This window comes from Pagrus major, chromosome 21, assembly GCF_040436345.1.
Source record: "Pagrus major chromosome 21, Pma_NU_1.0".
Classification (NCBI taxonomy): Eukaryota; Metazoa; Chordata; class Actinopteri; order Spariformes; family Sparidae; genus Pagrus; species Pagrus major.
Window position 1 is genome coordinate 19,975,470 of NC_133235.1, and position 13,100 is coordinate 19,988,569.

The 13,100-nt window shown below is 37.8% G+C and overlaps 1 protein-coding gene across 1 annotated transcript; it reads right to left on the reverse strand.

Moving 5' to 3' along the window:
• Nucleotides 1-8,365: 8,365 nt before the first annotated feature.
• Nucleotides 8,366-11,824, reverse strand: myl13 (myosin, light chain 13). Its single transcript, XM_073491271.1, is given in 6 exon segments — nucleotides 8,366-8,472; nucleotides 8,560-8,733; nucleotides 8,811-8,889; nucleotides 8,891-8,961; nucleotides 9,340-9,367; nucleotides 11,717-11,824. Coding segments are annotated over 6 exon segments (567 nt in total).
• Nucleotides 11,825-13,100: the final 1,276 nt, after the last annotated feature.

Genomic DNA, 13,100 nt, shown 5'->3' on the forward strand with positions numbered 1-13,100 from the left:
CCATGGTAGCAAGCACATAATCTCCAGTACAACATCAAAGGGAAACAGACTTAATCTTTTTGTCCAGTGCAAACAATGAAGTGATTTTACAGAAGAGACTGAATCCTTTTAACAAGGCTGCAATGTGTCTGGTGTGACTGAAGAGCCAGGCAATTTCTGTTGTCTGGTGAGAACAAGTAAAAGCATCTAAAATTATACTTTAACTGTATGATTGGACACGTCATATTCTTGGAGAATTTACTTCACTTAACAGACTGTACATTAAGGTACAAGGACTGAGTATTTATTGAGAACTTAAGAGCGGCATCTTCACTAAACTGTCACATCACAACAAGTCTTTTCGTCTAATCTTACAGTGTTCTTATCTTTGTCATCTCACTGCTTAATGGTTGTTAGCGGAGCAGGATAATCATACAGGATTTGCAGCAGGATACTTCAGCAGCTCACGCACTTGTAGGCATCCGCTCCATTCTTACTCAGTGGGAGAGCGACAGGGAGTACTTGCAATTAGATACATCGAGCGAGATGCACTCAAAGTGTTGCCAAAAGAAGCCATTTCTGTTTAGTGCGATGAATAGCAAGATGCTCTTTGAGTTACTGCTCTTTGGCATCAACAGCTGCCTGTGACAGCTAAAAAGGAGGCTTTGGGGAGGAAGAGGGTTCACCTGAATTAAATATCAAAAAATAGGGAGTATAAAGGAAAAAGATTCAAAAGAGGCACTGCTCTTTCTCATGAAAGCGGGATAAAAAATAAATCTGCTTGAAGTGAACGGTTGATATTCTCCTTAAAACACGTGGTGATACATTTTGTTCAATGTGAGATGATGATTTTATACAAACAAAGCCATTCTAATGGAGCCTTTATAATGTGTCCTCAGAGAAGTCTTCTCCTTAAAGTCTGTATTCTTTTATACAAAGTTGAATTTTTTGTCTTGTACCGTGCTAACTGTAAAATTGTTAAAATACTTGTTCGCGAGATCAGCTTTCTCTCTGTTACAGCTATTTGTTTCCACCCCTAATCTGTTGTATTATCCTTTATTTTTCTTCTTAGAGAAGAACCATAAAGAGCAATTTAATGTGTTATGTCTTTGAACTCCCTGAGGCTGATGGATGAGCCGTCCCAAATTAAAGCTCTTCCAAATGGGTGCACATAAGATTACATACACATTATATTACTTGTAGAGTTGGAGGAAGTGAAGTTGTTTATGTAACATATATGTTACTGTAAGTGCCATGCATGGACTTATCATGCAGGCACAGTGCAGGCAGATTAAATTCTTTTGGCTTTATGAAATCCTTGTGGCTTTCTAGTAATCAGTATCACAGCTAAGCTGTTGGTTCAAGAGGTTTGGAGCTTGATGAAATGAGCACCAATTGCCTGTAATGCCAACTCTTACATCTGCTCGGGCTGCTCACACAGTAATGAGAACCACTATTGATCTGCAGTTTCAGAACGATGAAGAGGGCAGAGGAAATATTAGTTCTGGAAATGACTATGGTGAAATCAAAATATTCTAAATTATCTTGCGAGGTTAGGTTTCAATGCAGATGCTCCTTGTGTGTGTCCTTGCATTTGCTCCATACGATCAGAAGAATAGTTCTTTCTGACAGGTGGTTCAATTGAGAATGTTAAAAGGAAGTGAGTGCTACATTTAGGGAAATATGCTTATTCACTTTCTTGCTGACAGTGAGAAGATTAATACCACTGTCAGACGTGTTCGATAGCTTATAGTTGCATAAACACTGGAAACAGAGGGACACAGCCAGCATGCTGGTTGCCTGTCAATCTCATGGAGGAAAGATTTGCAGTAAAGCCACAACTCTCAGCTTAGAGATAGTCCAGCATTTCCATTTTCCAAGTTTTCAGTTTTTTGTACGGATAGCAGTTACAGGTTGCTTTCAGGGAACTCCGTAAATCACAGAGAGTTGAGGCAGAGCAGAGGGAAAACCAGAAAACATTTACTCCATAAAATATGATCCAGTTTCAACAAAATTAGTGATAGCTTGTGCTGTGTGCGACTCAGTGCCATAAAGCGGTACGCACTGAGTTTTGACCCGCTACCTGAAGTTACATAGTGCAGAAACAAACGACAGGGGCTCGGAGTAGCTGAGACAGAGAGTTCAATCCCCTGACTGCAAGTCAATGTAACATTAAATGATCTTTAAGCTGTAATTTTAAGGTGAAAGGGCTACATTATGTTGCTTAAAGTGAGCTTTGGAGGTGCTGGTAGGTGATTTTTGTGACTCTACCAGGTTAGCTGTTTCCTCCTGTTTCCAGCCTTCCTGCTACGCTAAGCTAACAGGCTGCTGGTTGCAGTGTCATGTTTCAGTTATACTGATTGTCTTATCTAACGTTTCCCAAAATGTCAAACTTTTTTTTTTAAATAATCTGGTTTTATCTTAGTTAGTTGTATTTATTTATTTAGCCTATTTATTTATTTATTTATTTATCTGAAAGTCTATCTATCTGGAGTCAAAAGTAAAAGAAAATATACTGAATATGTGTGATGAGGTTTCTTTGAGGGTGTTGTATAGAACATAAAATGTTTCATCGCTCCTTGTTCTGAAATGTACATTTCATATTTGTATTTTGTACATATTTTTTTTTTTAATTACAGAAGACATTTCTTTGTTTATGTGCTGCCCAACTGGACTGACATTAGCCATTATCTGATTTTTTGGATGTAAATATCTTTTTTGTAACATTTATGTGAATTTCTGTTTCCAGGATCACAATGTGTGCAGCTGTAACACTGCCCATCAGTGACCTCATCATGTCATGTAAACATACTAAAGCATATCCTGATAGTTGTGAAATATTTTCATACAGAAATAACAAATCATTCATTCAAACTCACCAAAGAGACAAACCATGTTTACCAGCATCCACAATTGTTATTGTCTACATATTTCTATTGTTGCCACTGCACTTTGTAGACCAAATCTGGTTGATTTTCTTTTCTACACCATTTATTGTACATGATGAAATGTATTTGATGCAGCGTGATGTCAGATTTGTTAACTTATTACTGTACATAAATACATTTGACGTACTGATTTTATGGAAAACTATTAGTTGAACCACCCATGTTGCCTTACAAAGAAAAGGAAATGCATTTTTTGTGTGAAAAGGAAGCTTACGTCTCTGTCAATGATGTACCATTGTGTTACGGATATACATTTGTACATGCACATGTGAAAAGAAAAATATCAATTTGAATTAAAATTATACATATATACTTTTGCTCTTTGACTCTTCATGTTAAAGGTCTCATGTTTTCCAGGGAGCTTGTAAACAACAGTGATTTGTGTTGACAGAGTACATGATGCATTATGTCTGTTCAGTTACACTGGGCAATCTGACATTAGATGCAGACTGCACTAATGGGATCTATTTAGTTTATTCATTTGTTATTTATCCTCCTAGTCTTATGACTCAATCAAATAATTATTATAATAGAGTACTGTAACCTCACTGGCGCTGTGGCATGTAATTGTCTTACTTGTAAATATAGTTCTCAAGTGAAGATGCCCTGAGAGAGTGTCTGCTAGGTTATGTAATCTGAATGTAGATACAGTTTCATACATTTCAGGCCGGGCTGGAGTGAAGTGGAGCAGAAACTGCTGTCTGTGCCCAGAACCCTCAGGACTCGATGAGTTATACAGCCCCAAACAATTAGCTGAGACTTGGATGCAGCCTAATAAAGGCTTGTTGTGACAATTAATGCTTTTGATGGTTGACAACAGTATGAAAGGCGGACAGTGGATGTGACGTTCCGGACTGAACCATTGCCAGAGGCAAGCAGCAAATCTGCACTTCATTGGGGATTTTTTACCCCGAGCTCCTTTGCGTCTATATTAAACTGCATTTCACCAGCCATTACCTCAGCTACATATAAATGACTGGAATGATAGCCCGAGGCTGCCGCTGCAGTCACTGATTCATCATTTATGATATAATGAGGTGTTTCCCTTAATGCTATATTGCATCAAATTGAAAACCAAAAAGCTATGTTGAGGTTGATTCGATTGTCTGATCACTTAAGGAAGTATTGTTTTTGGAGAGGGTGATACCAGAATACAAATCCTAAGGAGCATCCTTTAAAAAGCCCCCTGTTGAATTCACTCGTAAAGGTCAGTTTATTCGTCTTTGGGAATACAACTCAACTTGCAAAAACAGCTGCATAATGTCATCCGTACCTCTAGAGGTGCTTTGTCAAAGCTAGATGTAAAAATATTATATATATAAAATAATAAACAGTCTTGGCTTGTAGAATAAAAAACAGTCAATGTTCAGGGCCCCTAGCCAGGATCCTAGAAATACTGAGGTGTTAAAGGTCATAGTGACAATTTTTTAATGTAGACATAACTGTAGAATAAGAGTTTCTCTTTTTTTAGAGACATTATTACGATTGTGAAATAATAATTTATAAATGTTTTTCGGGTCCAAAATGATTGTTTGATTGTGGTCCAAAAGGATTCTGACGGTTGTTTCCAGCGTTTGTCAGCCGATAATGCAATGCTGTTGGTGTTTCATCAGCGATCAACAGTCTTGGTAGTTGCCAGTTTGTGGGGAAATACTTAAGAATGAGTTCTAGCATTAACAACGTTAGCTAGTGCACAAACTGACGACCACTTGAGGGGCCAGATGATTCAAACAACAGCAGTGTTTTAACATGAATGCAATGGTAGGGGGGGATGGAAGTCCATATGTTATTATATACCCCCAGAAAATTCTGACCAGACTCCATATGTTTTCTGTTTATCCAACATCAAGCGCTAAATGATTTTTCAAAGCCTATTACACGCTGAAACAGGAACACAGTTCGGGTGGTTAAACAGTCAATTGTTTATTGATTTGCCTATTTTGTTGGCTTTTAAGCATTGTTTATAATGTGATGTAATCTCCCCTTAACATGCTGGAACCCCCGAAATTCCCAGAGCAAATCCTGAGGATATTACCTCAGATTGCTTGATGGTGGCTAAAACCTTGCAGACATTCAGTCTGCAGGGACAAAAAGATATTATTGGTTGTATTAATGGAAATGTAGGATCCAGCATTTACATGCAATACAAAATGGGTTGAGTACCCCTTTAATTGTAGCTCAAACCTTTGGCTGTAATGAAATGCACAGTGAAATATCTGTCTAATTAATCAAATGAACCCAGTTTAACCACAGAATGAGAACATTTAATTTCTGCATTATATTTCCCCCTTCAGGATGAGCCTTTGGGAGGTTGAGTGCGATTAAAGTGCACAAACAGCATCAATATTTACCTGGAATTCCATTAAGGCAATGATGCCATTATGATACGGCCGGTTCACCGATTTCCCCACGGTGAGGAGAGTCAAAATACCCCAGCAACCATAAACTGGTGGCATCCTGGTGGTCCAGTGGAAAATTGGCTGTGCGCAAATAAAGGCTGAATATATACAGCCTGACACTCAGGCTGGAAGAGGAGCTGACTGACAGATTATGCGGTTTGATGAAGGTCAGCAGACCAGAGAAGGAAAGGTGCTTGAAAGCTATTTGAGGTGAAAATAAAGGTCATGTTAAAATTAAAATCATATGAGTTGACAGGTTTCCAAATTAGTTCACCTCATAGCATGCTGCTAGACTAGTCATTACAAGCTTAACATTGTTTAAAGCCACACATCTTAGTTTTAATTATATTGTGCACCCTGACCCCTACCAATTTGGGGGATAAATGCATTAAATGATGCAAAAAACAAACAAAACAACAAAAAAAACATAGGATGTTTCTGTTTTAAGGAATGGTGCATTTAAAAAAACATGTGTTTAGATATTTCACTGTGCTTTTATGTTTTTGCTGTGTAAACATTGAATACTGTAGCTCTAATGAAGAACTGAAACAAGCCACTATGATACTGTCATTGCAGGTCCTCGGGATATCCTGTCCTGCATGTAGTAGTTGTTTCCCTGCCCCTACACACCTGACTCACATGAATGGGTCGATATCATGCCCCCTAGTGTGAAACACTGTCTGAACACATTTCTGTGTTTTTAGAAGCTGCACCAAAGAAACAGATGTTTCATGCTAATCAACCCTTTTAACAACATGCGGTATCTGTAAGGAAAACACAGTGAGCTAAGAAGTAAGCAGGGTTGGGTTTAAAAATGTGTTCTGATACAGTTACTGACTACCTGTTAAAAAGTGTAGTCACTCAATCCAAGTATCACAATATAAAAGTAATGTAACTTGATTACTTTCCTTGGATTACCTCAATACCAAACATTTGCAAATAAAGACAAAAGATGAGAAGTGTCTATCAGATTACTTTCATTTAATCTGAATAATTGTGTTTTGGGTTACACTCAGGACCACAGTGATGTTGTGTGAGACACGAGAAGTTTTGTTGTGTGTGCGTTTTCATTTAACAGCTCATATTTTTGACTCAACATTCAGGATTTCATACAACGCTCATATATCCTGAAAATAAAGGTCCAAAATCTATTTTGCCAAACAATCCATCGTCCTCTGAAGCTTCTTTTCAGATTCTTTCAGAGGAAACACTGTTCTCAGCTAATATTCCCACCTCTTATGACTCAAAATTGAGAATTTCATGTATGTGATAGACTTCCAGGCTGGAAAACCAACTCTATTTTGCCAAATAACGCATCCACGTCTTCAAACTGTAGTTCTGTTAGTAATCGCATTTTTCACTAAATGTATCTGTTATCTAATTACATCTTTTGTCTGTAACTTAAACAATATATGGTTACCTTGTTTTGGTTGTCTATTTATGTAATCCCATTACATGGATGCCATTACTCCCCAAGCCTGGTAGTGCCTTAAACTATAGCATAAAACACCAAACTACTACGAAGACCAAAAGCAGCAGTGCAACAGTCCAAAATGAATGAATGAATGAATGAAATTGTATAATATCACTTTAATTGAAAGTATGGGTTTGGAAGAAAGAGAGACGGAATGAGGGGTAATTAAACAGCCAGAAGAAAGTGTGTTTTGCATTTCTTAGAGAAAATCTTCAAGCAATTATGTTAATCAGGCTGATTATGAATCTTTGTTTGAAAGTGCTTGTCACTGTGCCACTGGTTTGATTAAATGGAAATTTAAATTTACTTTAAAGCAGGATGGATGGGTTGTGACAGGTGAGTTTTAGGGATTTATGTTGCCCTCATATGTATGTTGGAAAGAGTTGATAATAAGCTGAATCAAGCTTTTCAGGATTTTTCAGTCGTTCAGCAAAGACATGTCATGTTGTTGTATTTAATCCCCACAGTGAAGAAGAATTATTACTTAAGCAACAGCTCCCCCTGCTGGCAAATGAGTGGAATCACTACTACACATGTCCTTCAGATGATGGATCTATCAACTCAGTTTGTATTGGGATGTATATATTATTTATCATTTTACTCTGGGTGGTTTTTGATGCACCAATATTTTATGCTTTACATGTATTTTTCAACTCGGGTCCTTGGACTTGAATCTTGATCTGTCCTCATTACAAAAAAATATATGATGTTCAACAGTGGGTGAGATTTGTGGTTTATATTTATACAGAGCCTACAGAAAGTTGAGACACTGATTTAATACTAATGTTTGTTTCAGAGCTAAAGACTTTTAAAAATATGTATTGTTTATTCTGTGAACATATGAGGAACTGTAGCCTTATATTTAAAAAATATATGTTTCTAAAATGATATAAAATCATAATATATATATATATATATATATATATATATATATATATATATATATATATATATATTGAAATGCCTAGTTTCTAAAAGAATCAAGTAATTTCTGCTGCTTTCTTTTCTTGTTTCCTCCTTTCATGTGACCCTTAATTTACCCTCTGCTTACCATTTATTGTGCACATTTCTTTTTTCTCTATAGTGATGTAAAAACAATGTAAAAACTGATGGACAGAAAATGAAATCATGCAAAAATAAAAGGTTTTAATTTCCGCCACTGAGTTTCGTAGCACCGATGTCTGACAAAAGTCCATGAAGAAAACAGTAAGAATAAGTCATCTTACATTGGATTACAGACAACAAACCACATACACTATAATCAAATGTGATTTATTTCTTCACCATGATCTACGATATGAACAGGGGTAGCGTGTAACGTGTCCACAGCATCAACACATGCAGCCTTAGAAAAACAAGGTGAAATGTTAATGAGTTATAGATCCATCTGAGATGCATGGGAATGAGAAATATACAAGATGGGATGTACAGAAACATAAAGATCTTCTGCGGTCAATGATTCAGGGTCATGGTTTTCGAGGGAAGGAGAAACTAACTTGTTACTGGCTCATACTGATTTCATGATGCAGAGTGATGTAGCACCAGAATGACAATGAGTTATCCATTTAAGATGCCATGATGTACTTTACAAAAGCTTCATAATTTATGCATCCGTTGGCATCCTCCTGGTTTTGCATTAGCTGCTCCACCTCGTCCTCCCTCAGCTTCTCACCTGTGAAGGAAACCAGAAGCGCCGTCAACTCAGAATGCTTAGTGACAGCTTTATAAAATAATTTTTCAGTAAGACTGCTCCACTTACCCAGTGTTGCCAGAACGTGCCTGAGCTCAGCTCCCATGACTGTGCCGTTTCCCTCCTTGTCAAAAACCCTCAGACCCTCCACAAAGTCCTCAAATGTTCCACGGTCTTTGGCCTTGCAAATGTGCTGGTGTATGGGCAGAAACTGGTCAAAGTCAAGCATCTTGGTCTGCATCTCTGTGGAAAATGATTACAGTATTAATACCAATCTGACTGTGCAATCATTCAGCATATTGTTTGTGCAAACAGCTCACCCTCAGCTTTAGGTTTTCCAAGGACATGCATGATCTCTGCCTGGGTAGGATTCTGGCCCAAAGCCCTGATCAGGTCCCCCACACTGGGCATAAGTGATTTTCATCTCGTTGGCTGGTGTCCTATCAAACAGCTGGAAAGCATCTTTGAAGTCTGTGAACAAAGAGCCGAACAAGTTATTCTTTTTTTGATTGCTGTTCAGATCATTGTGATCCAAGAGGGCATGCAGTCTTTGAGGAACCGTCCTGTAGATGCTGCAAATTAGTGACGTATAATGGCATCTCTTGGATAAAAGGGCTCCCTTAAGGAGTTGTGGTCCGTCTCTTGAATGACATGTGCCTTTGTCTCTTTTCAAAGGGATAGACGTAGATGGATGTGTTTACTTTAATATCCCTGAGCTGTCGAATCATCAGCTGTTGCTGAACATTGCTCACACATGAACGGAGAGCTTGATCACACAAACCATTCATACCCTCTATAAATAGCTGACAGTCCATGCAACACAAAGGACAACTGTGGTGACAACCTTACCCTCAAGTTGCTCCGGGGTGAATTCCAGCTGCAATGACACAAACAAGGCGGTGAGATGCTGCTGATTAAAAAAACTAGAGAATGACCTCTTAGGAATGACCCCTGACTTTGCCTCCATCGTTATCATGCCATTCCTACTGATCAAGTTTCAGTCTGCATCTGTTGCGATCACAGTTCATTGTTTACCAGTGACCTTGGGTCTAACGCCCTCTTTTTACAGTATGCCTATTGTCTGCTACTGTCAGCTTCATCTGAGGTTATTTTTAGACACAATGTGTGGCAAACAATCTTGAGAGACTATAAACACCACCAGGTTGCCACATTCAATTTCAACAGGGTCAGGAATTCAGGAAACAACCCAGTGAATGTTTGGTTATTTCAAAAATGCACAAGTTGCAGATTAAGAGAAGGTCAAAGGAAGCCTTGTATTTGAATTTAGTGAGATGCACTAATGCGGAGCAAATGCCGCTAATGCACCATTTGTTGAGAGACAGATGAATGTATTTTTTTCACTTTTTATGAATATGTTGAAAGGTCAGCACATCATATTTTTTTTACTGCATGTTTCATAAATTAAATAGAGGCTAAGTCCCTTCATATATAGACTATATAATACAGTATGTTGGTGTTTTACACCAGACAAGGAGATAAATGTTAAACCAACTACTGAATCTGAATGACAACTCAGTTTTACAATCCGTACTGTACAAACTGCACACCAGTTTAATGTGTTATTCTAAGTCTAAATTTAAATCATCGTTAGATTATCCATCCATCCACGAATGTTGCCTGTTTATACTACATGTATATTTTGGACTCCTGTCAGACAGTGGCCCCAGTTTCTGTCTGATGTCTGGATATCTACAAACCCCAGCCCCTCCAAGAAGCTTTGTAAAAATATTATCCAAACACTTATCTAAGCATGTTTAAAGACGGATGGCGATGGATATAATTATCTATATTTTTCTTCCTCCCGGTTTTTCCACCCCTTTAGCCTCGGAGGAATGGCGCGGGTGGTCTGCTATTCACAGACATAATGAAAATCATATTTTGTGGCTTTAACCGCGCTCCATTGTAGCATGGCGGCAGCTCGCTCAACCAGGAAAACATTTATCCATTGAGAAGGGGCCAAGTCAGCAGAAGAGCTTTCCATGATGTCTGGTATCAGCTAGTTCTGAGCCTCCCCCTGACTGTAGGACACATTTTGTAATGCATGTTTTTCAAGTTTAATAAAGAGCCAACATAAGTATAAGCTTTATACAAAAGGACAGCATAACCATAACCCATTCAACTGTACAGTCCTGTTTAGCTTGCACTGCCAAGTTTAGGTCACATGGGGTCTCTGACGCTCTTTGAACACAAGCTTGGCTTGTAACCATTGATCTTATTAATAATAGTAAATAAAAATGCCAGTAAGCTAACAATTTTAATGCAAAGCTATCTGTACTTTAAGTTCCAGTTCAATCTTTTTTATTTATTTTTTATTTCAAAGCTTAAAACACTGTAATCTGTCTCCATCAGCCAATTTACAGTTTCTTTACACTAAAAAAAATCAAAACTATTACAATTACCTCAAACAGTTGATTGCCACATTTAATGCAAGGTTTTTCTATCTCGTTGAGTCAATATGAACAAATTAAATAACTTCTTTAAAAACTTTTTTAATTCTAATTAGTGTAAACTTTTACTGAAATCATAAACTGTAAATGATTAAAGTTGACTTTCCTTAAAAAAGTCAGGAAACTGATTACCAAGTAAACTATTGAAATTAAGCCGTACAAACTGAAAAAGCTTGAATAACTTAAGAATTATTAGTCTACTTTACTTGGTAATTTTGAAATAAGAAGTAGTTTTTAAGTAAGATCATCATATCGGATTTTACAGTGTATTTGTTTATTCAATTATTACATATAAAGCGATGGGAAACTTCCACATAAACGTAATGATTTCATATTGTTTCACCTGTCCCCTGTAATAAATCACACATCTACAATGTAAATTTTAAAAGTTGACTTTGCTTTAAAAAAAAGTCAGGAAACTGATAACCTTAGAAAAAGCAAGTAGACTGTAAAATGTAAGGTGTGTGAGCTAAAAAGTTAGTTAGCCTACTTTACTTTAATTTTGAGGTAATTGGTTTCCTCCATTTTTCCTCACTTTGTCAGATTTTACAGTATAGTTTTTTGATATACACACATTGACTCAACATGATAGAAAGACCTTGCATTAAATATGACCCTTTACATTGAATTTAAATATAATTAGAAAAAAATTAGACGGAGGATTTGCATGAAATAATAAACTTAAAGTCTCTGTTTTCGCCAAATTATTTTTAGAGTGTACATTTCTTATTGTCATTGTCGTTTTTGTTTTGTTTTACCGTCACTGATGTGGGGTCAAACTCCGGGGTCTTGGGGCGCTCGGGCTCTGGGGGTTTGGGGGCCGGTGCTGCTGCAGGTTTGGGCTCTTCCTTCTTCTTCGGGGCCATCGCTAGAAGCTCTCAGGAAACAATGGGGAGGACTGACACAGCACACTGCGGGTGGAGGGGTCCCATTAGAGGCCGGGTCTCTTTATCCACTGTCCACAGGTGCCATCTCCGCCCCCCTTTCCATGCTTGACCACACTGCCAACAATAGGGGGAAGACTATAAAAGGATATGCCTTTGTGCTTCTATTTAAGACAAAGGGTGTTGTGTGTGTGTGTGTGTGTGTGTGTGTGTGTGTGTGTGTGTGTGTACATCATCAGGATATAGATGATGCAAAACTATATTGGATGAGATCCCAGGCCTGGAACCTTCTGCTAACCAGGCTATTTCCATCAACACAAGTATGACCTTGTGTAATCTTCTTTATCTTGGATCTTTGACCTTGTTCAGTGAAGTGCTGTGGTCATTAGAGAGGAGGCGAGGAAGAAAATGATGATTGCAGGACAAGAGGGGGGGTGAAATTGTTTAAATTACAATGGCACAATGCTGTGATGAATGCCCAGCAATTACCCTTGATTAGTATTCAAATTGCAGCTAGTGAGACAGCATAATTCACAGGGTAGGCTACATGATGTGCAGGGACAAGCCTTTATGATTTATTTGGTCCGATCAGATGGATTTGCAGAGAATTAAGCTCAAATCCATCTCAAAATAGGATTCACAGATTGTTGTGTCTGTCTGGTGCAGTTGTGTGTGAACAAGCCTCTCTAAAAGCGTCGGGGAACACAGAAGTCAAGAAAGTAATCGGATATGACACTAAGTGCCACTTTATGAAGCTGGCATTCACACTCGAATGGAGACGGAGTTTGTAGACAGATTGGCAGCGAGGATGATGTTTCTGGTGTTTGCATTGTTAGAAAAATACACATCATATGAGTGTTAATAACTCAAGCAAACATTCAGTTATTTTGCAGATTAATTCAGAGTCGAGCAGCCTCAAAAGGTCATGTCTGACGCTAATATCAAGTCATAGTTATGTGACTTAGATCATTCAAAGGCCTTCTAAATGACCTTTACAATAACATTACAATAACATTTGTTACACTGCATCCACACTGTACCCTGTCACTATAAAAGCTATAAAAAGCTCACACTGTATCTGACATGCTTCCAGTCTATCAATCCAACAGAGTTCTCCAGGCACAAGATGATAGAAGCAAAAAAATACAGGGCAGCTGTCCTGGTGTTTCAATACATTTTTGTTTAGTTTCACTTTCACCTATAGCTTTTATCTTTGTTGTTGTTGTGTATTTATTTGTGTTTTGTGATTCATAACTTC